This window comes from Triplophysa rosa, linkage group LG19, assembly GCF_024868665.1.
Source record: "Triplophysa rosa linkage group LG19, Trosa_1v2, whole genome shotgun sequence".
NCBI lineage: Eukaryota > Metazoa > Chordata > Actinopteri > Cypriniformes > Nemacheilidae > Triplophysa > Triplophysa rosa.
Genome location: NC_079908.1, coordinates 18,984,947 through 19,009,536, shown reverse-complemented (window position 1 = coordinate 19,009,536; position 24,590 = coordinate 18,984,947). Strand labels below are relative to the sequence as shown.

Genomic DNA, 24,590 nt, shown 5'->3' with positions numbered 1-24,590 from the left:
TACTTGCTCATTCTGTTTGTATTTTATTTTGTACTTGTCACCATTAAACATGTTGTCACTTGCATACCACAGATTAATGCACAGATTAATAAAATTATGACTGTTGGTTGGCAGAGATATTATAGTTAACCAAAAGATTTCTGTAACTGAGATTAAATAAAATGTAGGCCTAAAGATTATTTGAAAACATAAACTAAACAAAAATGAGAAATGTTGCCTTAGCAAAAATATGAGGCAAAAAATGAGCTAAAACACTACATTTATTCAATAAATAAAAAACAACTAAAAGAAAAATAAATTAAACACAGCAATGCAAAAATCCCCCCCAAAAATAATAATAAACTGAAAAAAGCACATCAAATTAGCTAAAAACTGAGATCACGGCACTTAAAAAGCCAATTAAGAAAAACTTGATTGTTTTAATAAAACTAGAATAAAAAATTGTTGATGGTTATTCTGTATTTAGTTACAATAACATGCATAAATACATTTTCATAAATACAATTTTATAAAACATTTTTATGATTTGTGTGAGCTTGATTTAAAAAAATAAACACCATAATTGTTTTTTGTCATAACTTATTAAATTAACATATTAAGATAAAGCTGATCATCTTAGTTTTTCAAGGCAGTAATATTCATATCACCACACAAAGCTCTTTTATTTTGTTGAATAAATGATTTTACACAATTTGATTAATTATTTACTCTATTTACTGTGACGTTAGTAACATATTTTTTATGTGACACATATTTGATCAACAATTCACACAAACGTGGATGATATATTTGTTGTTGTCTTTCTCCTTCTCAACACAGACCTGATCTGCTGTCTGCACTGAGACGACCCGTAGTAGTACAGCAGAGGGTCCAGAAAAACACTTGAGCTGCCCGCACACAGAGCCAACATGTAAGCCATATATGATGTGTTTCCCTCCCCGCCGACGCCTCCTGTGGCCAGAAGAACACAGTGATACAACAGGATTCCATTGGTCGGTGCAAAGCAAACCACAAACTCTGTCAGCACGGCGATGATCATGATCACAGCTCTCCTTCGTCTATCTGAGGGTGATGAAATCTGTAATCGATCAGACTTGGCACTGAGCACATATATAATAGTACAGTAACACACCAAAGTGACGACCAGGGGCAGGAAGAAATAGAGGCAGGAGAGGATGGAGAACATGTGCGCATACTGCTGCAGTGTAGGTTCTTTGTGGGCCGTTACATCGTGGCAGGTGATGCCCACATTCTTAGTCTTGAGCGCTTGTGTCATAGAGAGAAGTGGGATTGTGCCAGCGAGTGCCAACACCCAGACCAGCGCACACACGTACACAGAATTCCTCGTGCTCCGCCAGGTGAGAGAGGCGACGGGGAACACCACGGCCACCAGCCGGTCCACACTCATGCACATCATCAGCAGTATGGAGCAGTACATGTAGCAGTAGAGAGCAGAGGTCAGCACACGACACGCCGCCTCACCAAACACCCAATGAGATCCGTTCAGGTGATAGTGGATCTTCAGAGGCAGCAGCAGGGTGAAGAGCAGATCCACACACGCCAGGTTTGACATGTAGATCACAGCCGGTTTCTTTGCTTTAATCTTACAGGTGAATGTCAGCAGGGCCAACGCGTTTAGAGGCAAACTAATGATGAAGAGGAAGATGTAGAAAGAGGGCATGACACGTGTGACCAGCGGGCCTTTGAGGAAGAGCGCAGCATCATCTGAGATTATTATCTGCTCCTTGGATGTTTTAGTCCAGTTGCGTTTTCCTGCGCTCAGTTTAGTGCTGTTACACAGATGTGCAGTGGAGTTCACTGTAAATAAACAACGACACACTAGCAGTAAAGCTCTCTTTTTCTCCCACAACAATCATAGCTTTTGACTTGTATTGAATATATTGCATGATTCAGTTTATTTTTGCCTCAGTTCTCAATTGAATGACTATATTGCTATTGAAAGGGGATAAAAATGTGCATCTAATATGTGTACAGTTACCTCTGTGTTCTAGTGTTGAGAAACAGTTGGTCGATGTCTGTTCCCGAGAATAAGAAATGTCTGTTTGCTCGTCACTCAATAATTCTCCCCAAAAGACACCTATAGAGAAATCTATCATTTAAAAAACAGACCACAGCATCGTCAGTGACGGTTCACACAGTTTTTGATACATAAAGATATTTAATTAAACATCAAATAATTTACGTTTTATAATGCATCAGCAAGCAGTTAAAGTCACAGCTCGTAAAGTTATAATAGGTACTTACTGCTGTCTGCAGTGCACGTTTGCACAACTACCATTAAAAGCAAAATAGTTTTTACCCCCATGAGTGTCCTAGTGAAAGTATATCAAACAGCAACTTTAAATCATCAAACTTCAGTCTTCAGACCGACACACACAGAGTGAATGTTTCACTCAGAGTCAGTATTCAATCTGATCTGTGTGAAGATGACGGGATGTATGTGATGTCACTCAACCTTTTAGCCTCCACTGATCCCGTGTGCCTGCTATCATTCAAACCACTGATCTAGTCTAGTCTAGCCTAGTCAAGTACAGTTCAGTCGTGCCTGTGACTTCAGCTCTGTTCTCTGTCCAGTCGCCCTGCTGCCTGTGCATGCAAAGTCCTGTCGCTGTGAGCGAGAGAGAGCCTGCTGGCTGGGATTAGCGCTTTACTCCACCCGACTGCTTCCCGCTCTGCTGGTCAGCACTAGAGAGTTCCTGCCTTTGTCTCCTGAGTTCTACCAGTTCTGCACCCGCCTGCAGCGGCCGAGGCGGTAGACTGCCTTGGTTTCCTAATTCAATAAACTGTTGCATTAATCTGCTGTTGCTTTTGGGTCCTTCTTTATCAATGTGACATATATATATATATATATATATACTGTATACTGTATATATATATACTGTATATATATAATGGAAAAATAATAAATGGAATAACGTAATAAATGACAAATTAAATAGAATAATAAAATAAAATAAACAAAACAAGAAATAAATTCATGTTGTTACCCAGATCTATCATAACAAAAGTGCTAAAAACTTAAAAACCTGAAATATAAAAATAAAAGCCAATTTAAAATATTAATAAAACTAGAAAAAAAGTCTGTTGGTTGGAGTTCTGTGTTTATTTACTTACAATTACATTCATAAATACAGTTTATGACATTTTATGAATCATACATTTTATGATTCATGTTAGTGAACTTGTTTTTTTATTAAGACAATATATGTTTTTGTAATCATTTAAGTTAACCCCACAGTTCACACTTTACGCGGATGATATAGCAGTCGTGGCCTAATGGTTAGAGAGTCGGACTCGTGACCAGAAGGTTGCCCGTTGGATCCTCAGGGCCGGCGGGTAACGACTGAGGTGCCTTTGAGCAAGGCACCTTGCCCCTACTTGTTCCCCTGGCGCTGCAGTGATAGCTGCCCACTGCCCCGGGTGTACGTGTGTTCATCACTTGCTGTGCGTGTGTTCACAACTCTCTGGATGGGTTAAATGCAGAGGTCACATTTCGGGTACCTGACAAATAGGTCACTTTCACTTTTCAAACTCTATCAGCATGGCGATAGTCATAATCACAGCTCTCCTTTGTTTATCTGAGGTTGATGATGATGATGTTGCTAAGCGACCAGACTTGGTACCGAGTGCATAAATAATGGTACAGTAACACGCCAAAGTGACGACCAGCGGCAGGAAAAAGAAGAGGCAGGAGAGGATGGAGAACAGGTACAGGTATTTCTGATCTGCAGGGTTGTCGTGGGGGAACACATCATGGCAGGTGATGCCCACGTGCTTGACGTTGAAGGTTTGTGTTATGGAAAGAAGTGTGATCATACCAGCGATTGCCAGCAACCAGACCAGTGCACACATAAACAGAATTACTCGTGCTCCGCCAGGTCAGAGAAGTACCAGGTAGAGGTATACACGAAACTATAAAATGAAAACACACGAACGATCATAAAACAACCAACCATAATAATGCAAACAAAACCCATCTACACAGATTCACATCTTTAAGAATATTGTTAACAATATATCAACACCTTGGGTGAAGATGCTTTCAACAGCATTATGTCTGACAGCCTTTATTTGTCTGCTTTAGCTGTGATTTATCAGAAGACAATGATGGAGAATATAATCGTGACCGTTTTAACTTTCAAGCAATTTACAGCATCCACAATTGCAATGACAAGATATTACTTGTGTTTGGGTGATTTTCTGGGTGGGGCCGGTTGCTTCCTCTGAGCTCTGGACCCTTTCCAAGCTTATTCTGATATGGAGGATCCTTTTTCACCCCAACAGTTGCCGTTCTGTCAGCAAAACGACCTGTTACCGGACATAGATTAGCACAATAACATCAGTGAATGTTCTCATGACACTATCAAGCAAGACAAACAAACAAATAAACAGATCCACTCGTACGGCATGAATCTGAATCAGTTTATGTCTCACACTGGAAGACCCACTTTTAGATGTTATCAAGGACCTAAACTACTTATTGTTTGAACTGTACTCATGTCTAACAATAGCGTAATTTGTTACAGGGTTTTTAACCTTTGCTAAAGCACGCAAATTAATTTACAAATGACACAGAGACAAATGAGCTAAATGTACTTTCTATTAGTATTATTTTAAAGCATGCTTCTGGTGTTTGCGTTTTTTTTAGAACATTAATAATCACCAAAAGAGTACACTGGCACGTCCTTATGATCACAACACAATCAGGAAATGCTTACATGACACCAAACATATAGACAAACATAACAAATCTTTGATAAATCCACCCAAACCAGCAAACAAATCTGGATTAGTTTAACATATTTTAGTTATGTTTCGATTTTTTTATTGATTAAACTTTATGATGTATTACAGTCTGTAAACATAATAAAATGTTAATATTTAAACACATCAGTAAGCAAATAAATGTCATGGTTTCAAGACGTACCGCTGTCTGCAGTGCATGTGTGCACAACTACCACTAAAAGCAAGATAGTTTTCACTTCCATGAGTGACCGAGAGAAACAGCAACTTGATCAAACTTCAGTCTTCAGACAGACACACACACACACAGAGTGGATGTTTTACTCAGAATTCAGTTTTATCTGTGTGAAGATGATGGGATGAATTTGATATCACTCAACCTTTTAGTCCCCACTGAACCCATTTGCCGGCTATTATACAAGCCACAGATGCCACAAGAAAGGATGAAATAGACAAATAGACATTTATTCGTTTACCAGATGCTTTTTATCTAATGCAACTTATCGTAAAAGCTTCAGTCTTGAAGAAAAAGGGACACTCATTTCATGGGTTTGTATTTTGATGTGTACTTGTCACCTAAACATCTACTAAACATCAACTAAATAAAAATGAGAAATGTTGCCATGGAAAAAAATTAAATGATAAGTTGAGGAACTAAAATTGTTAAGTGAAAATCAAAAAACAAACAAACAAAAAAACGTACATTGTTAAAATAAGTAAATATAATTACAAAAGCAGACAACAAAATTGCTTAAAATAAAAACATATATCAAGTAATTTCAAAATATTGATAAACAAGAATAATTATTGGTTGTACTGTAGTTCTGTATTTATTTACTTAAAATTGCATACTTATAAATATATTTAAACATTTTATAAATCATACATTTTATTATTTATGTCAGATGGTCGCGTGTTTTTTTAATGAAGACAACATCTGTGTTATTTTTACCATTTTATCATATTTATTTGTATTTATTGAGTTATATATTACAATGAAGCTGCACTCAGATCAGTGGTGTTACCTGAATGTGCAGGGGAGAGCATTTTCTTTATAACTAGACGTTTTTTTTATCTGTAAACAAACACAACATCAGCATCACACTCATGATTGTTGTTGCAGACTCCTCACAGAAATAACATTACTGTAATCCTTTTTTTATACGTCGCTTTCGATAAAAGAAAACCTCATGAGGACCAAAGGGTAAAGATTTTCTGTGATTAAATTCTGCTGCTCACACACAGCTACAGTATAACTGTATTTTTTACTGTAATTTTGCTTTTGTAATACTTGTCTGTCAATGTGAAGCTTGACAGTTAATGTTAATGTGTGGAGTAATCGATTGTGTGACAGATTTGGACATGATTTCAGAAAAGATGAATGGATATATCTTATATTGAAAATACAAATATACAACTTATTATATGTGTTTTGTTACCTCTGCATTCTAAATCTGAGGAACAGTTGGGTGCCACCTGGTCCCCTCCTGGTCTTGGCTCAACTCTCGTTATAACAGCAAAAGCGGCATCACGATCTGCCCTCTTTTCATACCCTGGTGAAAAAAGTGTCTGTCTCTGAGCCAGGGCCGTGCACAGAACTTTGAGGGGCATGTGCTAAAACTGAAAAAGCCCCCCCCCCCCTTTTTATTGGTCACATCTTTATGACATATTAAACCAAAAAAATTAATAGTCTCAAAAGCTTTAGATTTATTAACTATTAATAAGTAGTCTAAGAGGTAGGACATATACAGGACGTGAAGGAATACAGGAATGAAGTCTTTACTGCTAAATTCTAAATTAAATACAGAAGAATCTCATTAAATCTACAAAACACATTAATTTCTTCTTTCTTTTGTTCGTAGATTAACATTAGACACAGGAGTCACAGCAGCAGGTTTAAAGTGATACTTCACCCAAAAATGAAAATTATGTCATCATTTACTCACCTTCGAGTTGTTCCAAATGTGTAGTAATACGGAGGAAGTCGAGAAGATATGAAGGTGCGAGATTACGAATAACTTTAAAAGTAAGAAGTATTTTGTAGTTAATACGATAAGTGATGGGGAGCCAATGAAGCTGTTGTAAAATAGGTGTGACAGTAACATTATACATTTTGTATTGTCATGAGACCATTCGATAAAAACAAGCACAACACACCTGAGGCTTAAATAATTCCAACCCAAGGTATTCCTCATAAAGGATATACTGTACCTTGATCTGTTTTATAAGGGTGTAAGGAAGGGTTGACCTTCGCCTGGTCTGGCGGACTAATGCCATCTTTTGGCTCCTTAGTATGTGAAAACCTGCTATCAAGGCTCTCTGTAACCAAACATCCCAATGTATAATATAATACAATACATCATCATTAAAAGCTCATACACAAGACAGTACAGTACATTTTTGTTTAGTTCCATTCGGATCTGGATCCAGTTTCCTGAGGCTTGACATTGTTATGAAAGAAAACAGAGATCCCTATGACCAATCAACGCTTAGGATAGCAGCTCATTGCCTTATTGCCATTCTAAACACACACCATGCAGCTTATGCACTCTGTAAGAATATATGGTATGGCACTTCACTCTGCATTGTTCCATTGTGCTGCAACAATTGTTTTTCTAGTCTGGATTAAAGACAGAAAAAACTGTATCAAATTGTATCAAAAATGTATCAAACTGTATCACATGTAAACATTTAAGTTTTAGCCAGCAAGTGAAGCTGGCTTACATATAATGTAATGTACATGTAATATGAACCATTTGGATCTTTAAACGAGAATTAAAAAGGGTTAACAACACAAAAAGTTAAAAAGACAATATTTCATGCCCATTGATGTACTTACAGTTGAAGGTGGCAGTGCATGTATACACAACTATAGTTGACAGCAAGATGACACTTGCCATGACACTCGATTATAGACAAGTGCAAAGTTCTCGTTCACTGAGCTTGTGCCTCTGAGTGGAAATGCGGGATGTGGTTTAAGATGCGGTGATGTCACTGGACCCTGGATCTCCATTTGGATTAACCCGTAAGAAATGTTTATCTGATTGTCTGGCCCATTTGGTCATCCTTCAACCCCCTGGCTGTTGTTTATGATCTTTTTTCTATGGTATGTACTTTCTAAGCAAACATTAAAAAATAACCCGTAAGAAGATGCGTGTCTCCTGATTTATGCTTTATTAACACATGTATTTATTTTAGTTGGTTTAACCGGAAGTGCTTATAAGGCTTTCGCAGCTAATACGACTATTTGAAATTGCGTTGTAATGGAATTTACTGATTTTCATTTTGTTCAAATCACCACACACAGGCTTTTTGCTTGTAGACAAATGCGCTAACAAAAACTGTGCTTGTTAGCGTTGCCAAACAAACACATTTTGGCTCATCAAAAAGAGATTTGTATGACCTAGATAACCTTATAAAATGACAGTGGTCAATTACGTTTTTTCCAAGATGTTAGGAAGGCAGGGCCTGGTCAAAAAGATATATGAGCATTGAACAACAAAAAACACAGTAAAAGATGTAATCATTTAATCAATCACTCTTTTTTTGTGACTGATGGCGATACTCTCTAAATACAAACGAGAAGTCACGTGACAGAAGGCAACGCCCTCGCTTGTTGTAATTCGCTCGTTACCCTGTCATTCATTCGGTCATGTGCCCGCCTCAGCAACTTGATGCGCAGCCGCCGAATCGGCGTCCAATGTCTGATACCAGATGAAAAAATCATGCACAAGTATGATCAAAACCAAGATATTTTGACATCAATGAGTTCAGATGTACAAAATAAACTAGAACAGACAGACAGACAGACAGACATGCTCGTAATGCTTCCGCATCTGAATATCGCTCAGTCCTGGATCGACTGACAGGATAGACAGTCCTGTAAGTTTGAAGATGCAAGGATGTCGAGTTTATAGCCTCCGTTAATTCTATAGGGCCGCTATACGGTACTGTCACAAACCAATCGAAAGGAAGCTATCAACAAACTTTAAAGTTCAGAATGACATGACAAAGAGAGAGCTGATTGTTTTGGGTGTGTCTCTTTTTATGGATGACGTGTCTTCAAATGACTGACATCCTAACAGCCTTTCTTGCAACTAATATGATCAGCCATATATTTGAATGACTTTTTAACTCAATTTCCTTTCCATTATAGGTCATTACTGGATGTAGCATGTCCAGAAAAAAACCTTGGCAATTAGCTAATTCTGTGATGTTGTGAGTTTGTGTGTAAATGAAAACTACAGTACAATATGTAAATAAAACAAATCTGTCATTGAGGTTTGTTGGGTGGACATGTACAGTAAGCAAGTAAAAGCCAAGTTTATTGTTTAAAATTAACAATGTAATGTGTTTGTGTGCTATAATACACATTGAAATCAACATATTATAGGCCAAGCAACAGTTTAATTTTAACATTTTTAATTCTTTAAACAAAAAAAAAAACTGGCCTCTTTGGGTTTATACAAGTTTTTACTGCATCTCTATCTTTATTCATATTTATTCCATTGTATCCATTCATATCTTTATTCATTCTTCTCTTTGTTTGTATTTTTTTACGGAACATTTACATATGCAAGTCTAAAAATTGCATTTAACAGGTTTAAAAAAGGTTGGAAAATAGACATGAATAAATTATACTGTCGTTCAAGACAGGTTAACCAACATTGCATTGTGTTTTATAAGGAATAAATCTAATGTTATAAAAAAATGTCTGATTTACATTAACTTAGTAGCACATTAAAATGACATTGTGACAGAAATATCTATCTACTGTATATACAAATATGTATATTCCCCTCTCTTTCTCTCTCTCCCTCTCTATATATGTGTGTGTGTTCAATTAAAATATAATATTATTATTGTAAAATATAATCTAGGAAAAGATGCATCAAATATCCTTTTTGCACACTTTCACTAAGACAATATTTAGTATATTTAATTATTCAAAAACTAAGGTCAAAATAAATGGGAAATAACAGAAAGATCTTTAAGGTTTCCTGCAGTTTTCATGTAATTCTGCTTTATGTTGTCTGACTGTGTATTTAAAGGCTTTGGGGTAATTTAGAGAATTCTGGGAGATTGTGTATTCTTCCACCATGGTACTTTATACAATAAAAGCTTACGCATGAAATCTGAACTGATGTAAATAATGCAAATTTCTTTAGATGGCATTTCAAATCATTAATGTGTGTTGATTTTAACTGATTTGAATACATTTAAAAGCAGATCTACAATTCAGCATCTTGTTGGATAATCCAAAGTATACAAAAATATCCAAAGTATTTCCTTAGCCTTATTTCTAAACAATTCACACCTTAATGTGAGCTTGGCTGTACTCACAGCTCATGTGAGAAGATTTTGTCAGACTGTATGAGTTTGATAATGAGCTTTTTTTCTTCTTCCACCAAAACCAAGAGTTGATTTTCTGTCTGCACTGAGACGACCCGTAGTAGTACAGCAGAGGGTCCAGAAAAACACTCGAGCTGCCCGCACACAGAGCCAACATGTAAGCCATATATGATGTGTTTCCCTCCCCGACGACACCTCCTGTGGCCAGAAGAACACAGTGATACAACAGGATTCCATTGGTCGGTGCAAAACAAACCACAAACTCTGTCAGCACGGCGATGATCATGATCACAGCTCTCCTTCGATTGTTTAAGGTTGATGATGATGATGTTGCTAAGCGACCAGACTTGGCACTGAGAACATGTATAATGGTAGAATAGCACGCCAGAGTGACGACCAGTGGTAAAAAATAGTAAATGCAGATGAGGATGGAGAACTGGTACACATATGTCTGATCTGCAGCGTTCTCGTAGAGCAAAGCGTCGTGGCAAGTGACGCCCAAATGCTTGATGTTGAACGTTTGCGTTACGGAGAGAAGTGGCACAGTGCCAGCGAGTGCCAGCACCCAGACTAGCGCACACACGTACACAGAATAACTCTTTTTCCGCCAGGTCAGAGAGGCAAGGGGGAACACCACGGCCACCAGCCGGTCCACACTCATGCACATCATCAGCAGTATGGAGCAGTACATGTAGCAGTAGAAAGCAGAGGTCAGCACACGACACGCCGCCTCACCAAACACCCAATGAGATCCGTTCAGGTGATAGTGGATCTTCAGAGGCAGCAGCAGGGTGAAGAGCAGATCCACACACGCCAGGTTTGACATGTAGATCACAGCCGGTTTCTTTACTTTAATCTTACAGGTGAACGTCAGCAGGGCCAACGCGTTTAGAGGCAAACCAATAATGAAGATAAGGATATAGAACGACGGCATGACACGTGTGACCAGTGGGCCCTTCAGAAAGAGCACAGCATCTTCTGAGATGGAATACATCTTAGTCCTGTTGCAATTCATTGCAGTCAGATTACTGCCATTGCATAGAAGTCGACCGTTGCCATTGACTCTAACAGCTATACCTGAATACCTTCTTCCTGTGAGCAAACAAACAAAACATGCTATATATTAGGACAGTGAAGTTTTGGAGATCAAGTTATTGTCAGTCTAGCACCTGAACATACAGTAAGCCCTGGATACTGTACCTTGTCGGGTATTTTTATCAATGAAGGAATCGTTCGGCTTCTCATCTGGAGGATCAATGTAGTCGATTGGCTCATAGGTCTGAGTTTCATAGACAGCGAAGCTGCGTCCAGAGGGCGCTGTAACCAAATACATCAGTCCCATTAAAAAAAAGAATAATACAGGCCAACAGGATTTGCTTTTAGTACTTTATAAGCTAGTCTTAGTTAAGACAAATACAGGACCGTATCCTCTACAAATGATGCTGTCAGGAGACTATCTAACAGGTGATAAATTGCTCTTAAAGGTGTATTTGTTTAATTTTAGGATTAAGAACTAGGCCTACCTTTTTGGGGATTTCTGGTCATGTTACGTTGAATGGGTTCAGAACGAGATGGTCCATCTTTCGAGCTATCTGTAAAAACATACAACACATCAAAGAGAAATAAAACAGCCTGGACAGTGGACACATCTGAGGCTTTGAAGATGAAACCCGATATTCCCAGTCAAAACACACAAGGGGTCATTTCCTTTACAGTATGAGGAATGTTGGGAGACGCCTGTAGACCTATTCACATGTGAAACTTGCTTTCTGAGTTTCTGGAAGCGTTTAAAAGGTTTTCTCTGTTCTTAGCTCCAGAATATAGCACAACAATCTTAGATCTCGAGATCTCGTAAACTAGTGAATAATTACTGTTTATCTCAGTGCATGTTTATGAATCATCTAAAAATAGTGACTGTGAACATTGAAAAACATTCAGGCCTCAACTTTTTTCTAGGGACTGGTTACATCCAAGTTTTTCATTTGGCACAATTGAGGCAAGAGAATTTTTTTACAGTGAACTTTAATTGTAAATGTGAAATACTTAAAACATCAATTCTTGTATAATTCCTATTATTAAAGACTAAATGGAGTATTTGTGCTTTTAAAAATCAATTCACGTCACTAAAGAGCCATTTAAAACGACTGAAAGTGAAACTTAAAATAAAAATCTCTGTCAAAACATATAGCCTAAATAAAAACATTCTCATGCGTTAACGCACGACTATAAGAGTAAGATGTTGTATAATAACACACATTTGAAATTTGATCAAGTTTCTTTATGTTCAAAACACAAACATATAACACGTTTTATTAAGAATCTTACGTTTAATTCCTGGTTGAGATTATTTTGGCGACTCACCGTTAAAGATGGCTGCAGTGCATGTATGCGCAGCTAAAGTCAAAAGTAAGATCGTTTTTAGCTCCATGAGAACCGAAAAACGCCAGCTGCATATAAATAAATCCAAGTACGACGTCAAATCGCCACAACCTCGCCAAACGTAAGAATGTCGTGATGTTAAAAGTGATGCGCAGTCCCGTTATTCTCCACTCAAAGTCTCAGTACTGACTCGCGCCGTCTGCGCAGATGTGATTCATATGAGGCCGCGTACCAGTGTGCTGACATCACAGACGTCAAGACCCATATGGCAGTGATTATAAAACAAAGACAGGAAGTCTGACTTTCCAACGTCATTGCAAAGTATGCCTTTTTTCGATAGACAGACAGACAGAAAGATAGTGTACTAAAATACAGGCCTACTAAATTTGAATGAAAAAATAACTATGTGGAAAATGCATAAATGTAATGTTTTAATACATTCTTCACTCAAAGTCTCAGTACTGACTCGCGCCAGTGATGTGATTCATATGAAGATGCGCGTAACAGTGTGTAATAAATGATATGTTGTAAACTAACTGTAGCCTGTTTAGCGTGTTGACAAAATGTTTATATGCTCTCCTACTTGCAAGTCGCTTTGGATAAAAGCGTCTGCCAAATGAATAAATGTAAATGTACATATTGATTTGGCGCAAATGTTTTGTCATTAATTCATTAGATGTTTGTTTGGCTTCCAGTCTAACAGATTTAATTGACATGTATGATATCTGGATTAATAATCCAATATTGTTAACGTTCATTGCAGAATATACTGTGAAGAGGAAACAGAGATACATAAGGCTATCTCTAAATGTTTACATCAAATTTGAAATGGCTGATTCCAGTAAACTCATCTGTAATTAAATACTCTGAGGTAAAACACCTATTTCTTTCTAGAACTGCATGTGCTGTGCTTTATTGAATTGATTTTAGTTTAGATGTCATCATATTTAAGTTAATAAACATGTTGAGAAAAAGATTGTGGTTTTCTCATAACCTTGATCTGAAAAGGAAACACATTTAATCAGACACCTGTCCAGATTGAGCTGGTTTTATTTGTACATTCAATACAATGACATTCCATTCACAACAGCCTGTGGAATGCTCTTTATTTAAATGTACACATTATTTATGTGTCTTTTGGGAATAAAATACTTTTCTTTTGTTTTATTATTAGTAACATTTCTGTAATGTTTCAGCTCAATAAATCATTCTTACTGTTGCCCTGCAGAGCATATTTAACCGCACTTGTTTAATCTGAAAAACGATGACGTCTGTTTTCTATCTTTCCTTACTGTTTATATAAACAATTTACACAATGTGGTAGCAATCTGTTCTAGTCTGTTTACAAACATGTTAAACAACTTTCAGAGGAGAATTAATGATGACTGATTCATGTTTTATGATATGTGCTTTTCAAAAATGAGATGATCTGATCCCAAATCCCATCATTTTTCTAAACAAGAAACAGTAGCCTGTTAGACTTGGGCGATTCCCTAGACAGTGATTTATTATTTATTGGCTCTCTATTGTTAAAGAAGGATGTATACAAATTTGTATAATATATAAACACACTGAAGGATACAATACATTACATTTATGCATTTGGCAGATGCTTTTATCCAAAGCGATTTACATTGCATAGTACTATACATTTGTTTCTGACTATGTGCAATCCCCTGGGATCGAACCCATGACCTTGGCATTGGTAGTGCCATGCTCTAACCACTGAGCCACATGAAAGCTACCTATATTACTATATACATTAAAAAAATTCCAGAAGATTTTATGATACCTCTCTAGGTATCCACTAGAGGGCAGTGTGTCTCTATGAAGCACTGAACAATTACGATTATTCCACATCCACAACAGGAGGGTGAGCAAATGACAACAGAATTTTCATTTTTGGGTGAACTGTCTCTTTAAGGGAAATAGTGACAGCTCCTAAAATATAAATGTTACGTTAAATGCACATTATACATTTAAATAGCCTGATCAAAAACCTAAAACCCTGATGTGGATTTTCAACAAAGTTTTCATCATTTTAAACATAGACATTCATCTACATTAGATTTCCTATATAAAAATATTCAAGTTAACAGGCTATATGCATTTTTGAAAGATGAAAGATTTATAATATATACATTTGTATACATATGTACCATAGGCCTAAATTTTAATAAAATGTAATAAATGTGTGTGTGTGTGTGTGTGTGTGCGTGTGTGTGTGTGTGTGTGTGTGCGTGTGTGCGTGTGTGCGTGCGTGTGTGTGTGTGTGTGTATGTTAATTATATATTTATATAATATGCAGTATACTTTAGATTTAATATAATTATATTTAATATATAATAGATCTAATATTTTAGATATATTAGATTGTCATAAATGTAAAAAGTATTTGCTTGTTTAAATTTTAAATTCGCAAACTTGCAAATCTTACCCTAAAGTCTTACCTCTAAAATAAGTCTTTATTTGTTTTTATTCATTATTATCACCATTTAACAAAATCACATTCACAAGTGACTCCCATATGAGCAGGATGCTGATGTTCCAAACAAACACTTCTGATGCTGCTCAGACATTCAGACTCCTCAAACACATGGTCTTCACAGCACCAACGAAATGTTTGAAGTTCAGAAACTCACAGGTGTTCATACAAAAGTGATCTGATTTGTGCATAAATTCATATCTATAAAGACATCGAGCTACAGTAAATGTGATTATATTTTGGCTTTGAACTGATGGTTTCACAGAAAGCAGACATTAAAAGTTTACAGAACATTAAGGTTTACAAATCTTGCAATATGTGCTGCTGTGTCTTCCGCTGGTCATCAGTTTGTTTATGTTGCCTTAAGTGAGTTGTAATCTCACAACAATAATCTTTTCAACAAAAAAATTGTCTAAATTGGTGTAATTGACGGTAATGCTATCCGACCAGTAAATCCCCAGCATTTTCCTTCCTGTAACTGTAATGTAGTTCTCGCCCTGGGCAGAACATTTCACCAGCGTAATGAGCTCTTGAGGTCAGAGGGATAAAGGCAAAAAAATGAGTATCCAGGATGGGCCAATCAAAATGAATCACTGTGTTTCATATGGATTATTTTTGATGACATCATGGCCCGGTTTCACAGACCAGGCTTAAAATAAAATGTGTGACCTGTCTTAACTCAATATAACTTGCAAAATATCTTAAAATATATCAGTGCCATTGTTTTGTCTCAAGATGCACACCAGTAATGTATTCTTATAAGGCGTTTTTATAAAAGCGACATAAATATCTCAATTCAACTAAGGCATAGTGGCTTAAGCTAAACTGTGTCTGTGTCTGTGAAACCAGGCCCATATGTTTGGCACTATTCTCATCACACATACACTAAATTATTTTAACTTTAATTTTATCTCAATGAATAAGCATCTCCCTTTTAGCCAAATCGTAAACACACAACACATTTGAACTTTCTTTAAAAAAATAGAGAGACAAATGAGGATTGTAGAAGAAATTATAAATAGTAAATGTAAAAAATACTAAACATGTTGTTTGCGGAATCTACAGTACGCAGTCTGTATTTTCTGGACATTTCATGAAGCATCTTCTCTGAATCTTCTGCACAGCTTGGCATTTCAAGATGTTCTTGAGTTCATTAAAGGCTGTAACTGGAACTCATTTGTTTTTATTGAGAGTGAGTTTGGGTTCCTCGCCACAGCAGAGCAATGCAGTGTTGGCTTGCTCACCGGGAGACGGCATTTATTTATTTATTTATTAGATATTATTTATTATAATGACCTTGCTTGGTCTATAAACACGATGCACTGTGCTGTGTTTTACCTTTCTGTGTTTTTCTTATTTGCTCCTGTAAAGCTGCTTTGGAACAATGCACATTTGAAAAGCGCTATATAAATAAAATTGAATTGAATTGAATTGAATTGATTTGATTTGAGAGACAGAGAGCATTTGCATTGCAGCACAGCTGAGCAAAGATTGTAACTGCAAAGAACAAAACACATTTCTTAATTCGAATAACAGAACAAAAAAACATAAATCATTGACTTAATTAACCATTTGGTCATTTGTTTGCACATGTATTGCATTCAGTAACAGTTTGTTTATCCACGTATTGGGTACTTGTAATGTCTCATGCCTTTTGTTATGCAAAAGATTAAATAAATAAAAAAGTTAAGTAATTGGTAGAAAATTTCACTCCGTATGGCTGTATATTAAACATCAAACATGTTATGGTGGCAGCAACATTTTTGCTCTCCTAATAACTAAACAACACATTCCACATCACAGCTGGTTAGAACACAATGTTGCATGATATCAGACATTGTTTTAATTTAGTTAAGTTTATCGCTCGAGCCGACACAACAGCATAGCAGTCGTGCCTTTAGCTGTCACATGTCACAGTGCTTTGCGTAGGTGTGTGTGTGTGTGTGTGTGTGTGTGTGTGTGTGTGTGTGTGTGTGTGTGTGTGCGCGTGTGTGTGTTTGTTTGTGTGCGTGTGTGTGTGTGTGTGTTCATGAGTGTGTGAATAGCTGACACAGCAGATCACACAGTGAAAAGATGAGAGTTGGCCTCTGTGGAATGTGTGTTGCCAGTTGTGTTAAAGCCTCTCTCTCTGTATTTAAGTATATTATAAGTACTAGTAAAGTACTTGATTCATAAATGAATCAAGTAAACTCAACATGAAATTAACATATAGAGAGAACATGAGTGAAACATGTAAACTCAACATGAAAGTAACATGTTAAGTGAACATGACTGAATCAAGTAAACCCAACAAGATACTTCTGCACAACTCTTACAACAGACGTCACAAAAACTCTTTAAAATGCCAACACAACAGAATACTCAACTCTAATAGCCTGATAGCAAGAAACCATTAAATCAATGTTAAAAATGATTAATGGCATTGAATCAAAATATCTTTTGCACCCGCAATTCATGTTGAAAAAATTTAATTTCATCGAACCCTTATAGTGATCAGTGTTTGCTATAGTTGGGACCTTGATGCTTGACATTGTTAAGTCAACTCCTCCATTTCTCTTTCAATGCTTGTGAATGTGTTTAATGAAAGCATATGTAAAGCATATAAGAAATTCACAACAGGACAGTTACAATTGTTTGGCTTCTTTTGGTGTGTTACAAAAAAAAAGAAGTTATTTGTGATTAATGATTGATTGCAATGGTCTGGTCACAAAAATGCAAAATTTCTGGGGCAAAATAAACAAAGTTTTATCAACACTTTTAAACATCAGCAGTCATCACACAAACCTCAACAATGGTGACAATCATCAAACTAATTCAGATAAACAGATCAACTGCAATGCATGCTGGGAGTCATGACTGAGTTTTGTTCTATGATGTTACCCAGCATGCATTGCAGCATGAAGCTTTCTTTTATTGATTGTCACCATTGTTGAGATTCATACACCGATTCTTCATGTCTAACTGTTTCAGAAATGTAACAGCGTTGTGAAAATCTTACTAAAGCAAACACTGATCACAATAATGGTGATTTGTTCTTCTACATGTTAATTTCATGTTGAGGTTACTTGATTCATTTATGTTCTTGCTACATGTTAATTTCATGTTAAGAAAACATGACTCAAACATGTGGAACCAATGTCCATGACTGAATCATGTTAAACCAAAGAGTCAATTTTTTGAGTGGGGGATTAAGACTAGTCCCAGACTAAAATGAATTTTAAGATATCTAAACTGAAAATAACTTGTCTCGACATATCTTAAAATATGTCAGTGCCATTGTTTTGTCTCAAGATGCACATCAGTAATGGTTTCTTCTAAGGCATTTTATCAAAAGCGACTTAGCCTAAATTAACTAAGGCATAGTCCTGGCTTAGGCTAAGACTTGTCTATGAAACTGGGCCTTTGACTTTTGAGATTCAAAATGTGCGAAGAGACTGGCATTAGCTCAGCAACACTGCAAAAAATTACATTCTTCCTAAGCATTTTTCTCTTGTTTTCTGTAAACATATTTAATATTTATAACATAAAAATTATATTTAGTCTTGTTTTATGAAAGAAAAATATATAAACTAGGTAAGTTTATGCTTAAAACAAAATTTACATTAAATCTACAGTAAGCTACTGGCAAACCTGCTGCAAAATTACAGCAAAGTTTTACAGTGTATGTACGGGATAATGTACAGGAGCAGCCGGTTGTTACAGCAGAAATGAGCCCCGACAGTGAAGGGGCTTATTTTGCAATAACAGCCGGCTGCTTGTGTATTATCCCGCTTAATACACGGCTACTTGATGAGAGAAAAACTGGACATGAAATGTGAATTTGAAATATTTTATTAGCTTATTTTTACCGAATGCAGACCTTCCGCGACGAAAAGCCGATTAGTTTTGGTTTTAAGGTAAGAAACGGAGGTTGGTTTAATCATACGTAAATATAATGTCACATATGTTATTAAAAGATATATTTACTGTACATTTAATTTGTCAAAATAAACTGTCAAAATGACTCGCTGCATCCAGGTTACCGTGTGTTATTAGTTTTGAAAGGTTATCTGGGAATAATGAACCAATCAGAATCAAGCATTCCAACGAGCCATGTAATAAATATAGTGACTGACATGTTAACCTCTGGTTTAACCAATAGCGGGAGTTTTTGGGCGGGGTTATCTGTTTGTCCAAGCAAGGTTACTAAAAGTGTGCAACTTGATTTGGCATCACATCACTCTTAAATAAAGGTGCTTAATAAGCAATAACATAGAAGAACCATTCAGACAAAGGTCCTTTAAAGAACCATCTCTGTCTTACCTTTTTATAATCTGAAGAACCTTTTTTCGCCACAAAGAACCTTTTGTGAAACAGAAAGGTTCTTCAGATGTTAAAGGTTCTTTATTGAACCACTTAAACAAAAAAAGGTTCGTCAATGGCATCAAAGAACCTTTTGAAGCACCTTTATTTTTAAGAGTGAAGATGTACAAAAATTACACTCTTTACCTTTAAGAAATCTATCACATATAGAGTTTGATTCTCTTTACACATTTCTATATTTTTAAATACTAGGCTAGTTTTAAACATTTTTTAGGGTAATTTAACCCAGCGGGTGGGTTTGTCCCCTTTTGACCCAATGTTGGGTTGAAAACCACCCAGCATTTTTTATAGTGTATTAGTCTGATTCAGATGTTTACCTTCTTGACCTTACAGTCCTACATAAAAATTATTTGAGGGATTCATCGCCGCATGGAAATAAATATTGTACCTGCAGGAAACACAGTCTGTCATCCAAACACAACAACAGCACATCTTATGGACAATTTGCCAGCAGGGCCTGAACTTTACACGCAGAATTTACAGTTTTATGTCATGGCAACCGTTCCGATTTGTGTATATTCAATCGCTTGCATGCAATTGTTTCCGTCTGAAATGTTTTGCACAGTGACCACAGGATGCGTCACATCACAGCATGCAAGTCCATACTTGTAAAAATCACCAAGCACAAAAAATGATTAAAATACTTCATCCTATTAAATGTTTATGATCTATAATTTTTCTTTGCACTCTATGCATGATTGAACAACATTGCTCAGCATTTAAAGGGTTAAGACTCTAGGTCTATAGGTTAATGGGATTGGCTCTCTGTCATTCTCTCTCTCTCTCTCTCTCTCTCTCTCTCTCTCTCTCTCTCTTCTCTCTCTCTCTCAATATCTGTGACCTTTTTATTCCTTTGAAGACTGGAAAGTCTGAGGAACATTCTCTGGAAAAATGAGTGGGAGAGGAACATGATGGGGGTGAAATGTCAGCTGCGTCCCATGAACCATTTCATACACTGATTTTAAAAAAGCAATTTCAGCATTATTCAAATAAACCATGTAAAGTGGTCTCAGAGGCAAAGAGATCAAAAAATGATTTATAAACAATGTTAATGTGTTGCTGTGAGATGTCCCTTTTGAATGGCTGTTATCACTTCACACTCTAAAAAACTTTATTCTCCTTATTTTAAACTCCTTATTTTATGTCAAAACTTGGACAGGCATCCTTTATAGTAATATTCTTTACTAAAGATGGAGACCTTTACATTACGTGCTCTACATAGGAGAGACTAGCAAGCATTGTGTAGATTTGAGCTTCATCACCTTCTGGTGTTTCAGCAAACCCCTGAGAACATCTGGAAAACATGAAGGTAAAGAAATGATGACAAAAATTTCATTTAAGTGTCTGGACTGGTATCTGGCTGATGGTCTGATCCAGACACGACACGCTGCGTGATCACTTCCAGTGCAAAGTATTTAACCCCGGGTCACACCGGGAGACCAACCCTGCAGTAAGTGCACTGTAAATCACTTAAGATCAAAGTGTGCTTGTCTTTTGGTTTGTACAGTAATGCTGTCTCACACACATACATTGAACACAACGTGCTTACTTTGATCTCACCCAAAAGTTGAATGTCTTGATGAAAAAGCAGAAAATATGACTTCTTTCAAGTATTGACGTATACCGGTTATATGCTGCCCAAAACCATCAAGTGCACAAACGGCATGTGTATGGATAAAGGGAATGTCAGATGAATGTTTGTGCTTGGTTGGCTTGGTTGATTTGGATGCTCATGTTTCCCAGCATGCTGTCTGTCTGGAGGGCATCAGGTGAATGACCTTTGACCTAAAAATCAACAGGTTTATGAGTTAATGATCAGCGTCACCTGATCCTTCCTCTCTCTCGCTCACACACACACACACACACACACACACACACACACACGGACACGCGCACACGTATACACACACACGCAATAATTTGTTGGCATATCTAGTCTCTTAGTAGATGATTCTTTACCTTAATGTTTCTTTAGTCTGATTTACTTTTTAACAGACAGAATTCTTATTTTAATCAGTTAATAACTAATCTATAAATCTATAAATAACTAATAACTTTTAATCATCAATAACTAAACAACATTGAAACAATATATTTATTTGAGAAGCAAAATTGCACAGTTTTTTAGATAATACAAATGAAGAGTTTGGTTCCAAAATAAGATAACTCCGTTTAAAAAAAATATATAATAATATTTTTTTATTATGTCATCATGTTTTTATTGTGTTAGTTAGCTGTATTTTTTTAGTTATTATGGCTTAAATTAAAAAAACAACTGCAGTTTGATTGATATTAATTGGAATGGACCAAAAAAAATTATAATCTCATTTTGGAACAAAACTCTTTAAATATACCAGTTGCTTTCCCATTACATCATCAAAATGTTAGTGATGTCCATATCTGAAAACAAATTCATTTTTGGCATTGCCATCATTTACACCTTTGTCTGGAAATTCAGACCATATGCATTAAAAAGATCAGTACAATCTGTATACAAACTTTATACAGGAGCTTTGTAGCTCAGTGGTAAGAGCATGGTGCTAACAACGCCAAGGTTGTGGGTTAGAATCCAATACTTAGAAACAAATGTATAGGATAATGCAAAGTAAGTCACAAAGCGTCTGCCTAATGTAAATATAAGTGTACATTTTACATGAAAAACGTTATGCATGTCATGACAACATTAACCTTTCTGTTTATTGTACTACATTAAATATTAAACATTAAAGCATTCTGAAATCAGTTATTTTTTTGGATGATTCCTTGAATTATCTGTTGATTTTCAAATATATCTGCAATGCAATTTACATTAGGTTTAGGTTATTTTGCATTGTTTTCACAGTATTTTGCATACTGTTTCCAATTCTGCAGCAACAGAGATAAATAGTTAGTATGCTATTTCAAACAGCCTGTGTTTGAGTGTGTACTGTTGTACAGTAGTATGCAGAATACAGTACACTGTGCACGCGTTCTTCCTTTAATCTCAAATCTAACAGTGTGCATTTCAAAATCGTGAATATTGGGTGACAGAACTATTGCTATAAAAATGAACTGTCCATTGCACTTTGAGTCTGGCAATACACTGTACATCCTTCAGCATTCTAAGAAGGAAATCCCCTTCTATACGCCTGTGTACTTTACAACCAACTGCAATAGGAAATCCCCTCTTCTGTCGCTGAACAATGAAGGATCTTACATTTCTTAAACCAGCATCTTGGCACAATTGATTTGAAGTGTAGGAAATGACGAATGCATTTAGTGTGACACGATATATGATTCCTGCCCATCTTTAAATCCCTGTGGTACTCAAGGCTAATGAATTCATTTGTTAACGGAAAGCTTTTTTCGGGTTATTAGTTAATTGAAGGACTGATCTAACACAGTTTAGTCTAGCCAAACGTGTCATGCACCCAGATTTACATGCTCAAGCTCATACCTACTGCTCACACGCCATCCAGACACACACCCAAGTCACACGCAAATGCCAAGACGGGGCCCTGTGTTCACGACACGGCTTTATGACTACTTTATAAACACAGTGAAGCGATTTGTACGGTTTTGTTTAATGAGAAATATAACAAGCAAATCCAGAATCACTCAAGTGTTTGAATTCAAAACATGTTCAACAATGCTGGCTGATGCCCATCATGTGAAAGAAAGAGAAAACCTGTCTTATGCCATCCAACAAAACATCAACTTAAAAAAACAAAAATTCTGTCATCATTAACACACCCTTAAAATGTTTTGAGAAACGTCTCAGTGGTTTTGTGTCCATATAATGGAAGTCAATGGAGGTCAATGTTGTTTGGTTACCGACATTCTTCAAAATATCTTCTTTTGTGTTCTGAAGGAATTGTAGGGTACCTTTAAAAATAAACAAATAATTCAGGCAGTGGATTTCTAAGTTCTCATTGTAAGTGCACTCCTTAAGATATAAATCATATCACCTCATGTCACATGTGCCGAGCAGCTTTACGACCGGTGTGTTTTTCAGATTTTTTTTCTGGGATCTTAAAAGACTCCTACAGCAATTCTCAGTCAAGTTGTCGATCAAGTATGTTCTTCTATCAAATATTTCCTGAAAGCATGCAGGATAAAAAAGAGAGAGGTCCTTTCAGACTCTTTGTGCAAGATAGCAGATGGTCTCCAGACAGAAATGCGGTAACTGAAATCACATGCAGCGGAAATAACTTCTGACTTCATCCTTTCAGTCTTTTCTTGCAATCTCTCACTCACTAAAAGAGTTGCTTTGATTCTCAGAATATTCATTCATCAGAAAACAGTGGCAGACATCTAATTAAAGCTCATGCTTAGAAAAAACTGACAGCCTCTCATGTTAATTCTGATAAATCAGCGATCAGAACTTTTGTATCAAGACGGGTTAAACTGGTCCAAACTGGTCAGTACAGCTTGTGCTATTTGAAATGTATAACAACTGAAATTGAAGTGGGTTGGACTGGTTAGTGAACACAGGTGTTACACGTTACTGGAAAGCTTTAAAACCCCCTAAGTATGTGACATGGCAGAGAAATGAAGCTTGAGTGAAAAGGAAAGAAAAAGGAAAGAGAAAAAGAAAAGTGGACTGCAGAGGAAATCACAAATGAGAGCTTTTCAAAATCTCAATTATTTCTCAGACATCAACGAGATTTGAATGGAAACTTCGGTTTGTCCTGTTTCTCCTGAGAAAAGAGTCAAAAATCTCACAAACGTCTCTATAAGAGTTTCAGAAGAGATCTCGTAAATGTTTCAAACTGAGCTCGGATTTGTCAATCTACATTCAAAATCAAAATCATTAATGATCTCGATATAAACTCAAACATTGTTTCATGTATTTTAAATGCATCTACATGTATTTTAACAACAGATTCATTATATTTGTATTTACCCTAAGCAATCATAAGAGACACTAAACGGCTAAAATTATATCATGGCTGAAGCTGTGAGATTCTTGTCAATAATTCCAGTGATTGATGCATAGATAAAAACAAAAATACTGTGAATTTAGGGATCCATTCGATTTTATGATATCTCTAGCAATAAGCAAATCTGAGCTATTGGTTTGATAGCTGTGCAGGGCATCAATCTGAAAGCATTTCTATGTGTCGACAGGTCACAACCTTTGTCTCTGGTGACAACAGCTGGCATACAGACGGGAATATAGCAAGCATCCAGACACACAATATCTCATTTATCATTGCCAAACAACATCTGATTGATTCCTGCTCTACAATGACATTGAATGGGATTT

General features: G+C 36.4%; 2 protein-coding genes across 2 annotated transcripts; both read right to left on the bottom strand.

Moving 5' to 3' along the window:
* Positions 1-622: 622 nt before the first annotated feature.
* On the bottom strand, positions 623-2,594 carry LOC130570646 (proteinase-activated receptor 1-like). Its single transcript, XM_057361013.1, has 3 exons — positions 2,266-2,594; positions 2,000-2,110; positions 623-1,818 (listed from the first exon to the last, which is right to left on the bottom strand). The coding sequence occupies exons 1-3, from the start codon at positions 2,324-2,326 to the stop codon at positions 767-769; spliced, it is 1,224 nt and encodes a 407-aa protein (XP_057216996.1). The 5' UTR covers positions 2,327-2,594; the 3' UTR covers positions 623-766.
* A 6,435-nt stretch (positions 2,595-9,029) lies between these two features.
* si:dkey-163m14.2 (proteinase-activated receptor 1) lies at positions 9,030-12,724 on the bottom strand. Its single transcript, XM_057360509.1, has 4 exons — positions 12,478-12,724; positions 11,640-11,708; positions 11,317-11,433; positions 9,030-11,208 (listed from the first exon to the last, which is right to left on the bottom strand). The coding sequence occupies exons 1-4, from the start codon at positions 12,542-12,544 to the stop codon at positions 10,076-10,078; spliced, it is 1,386 nt and encodes a 461-aa protein (XP_057216492.1). The 5' UTR covers positions 12,545-12,724; the 3' UTR covers positions 9,030-10,075.
* Between the last annotated feature and the right edge of the window lie 11,866 nt (positions 12,725-24,590).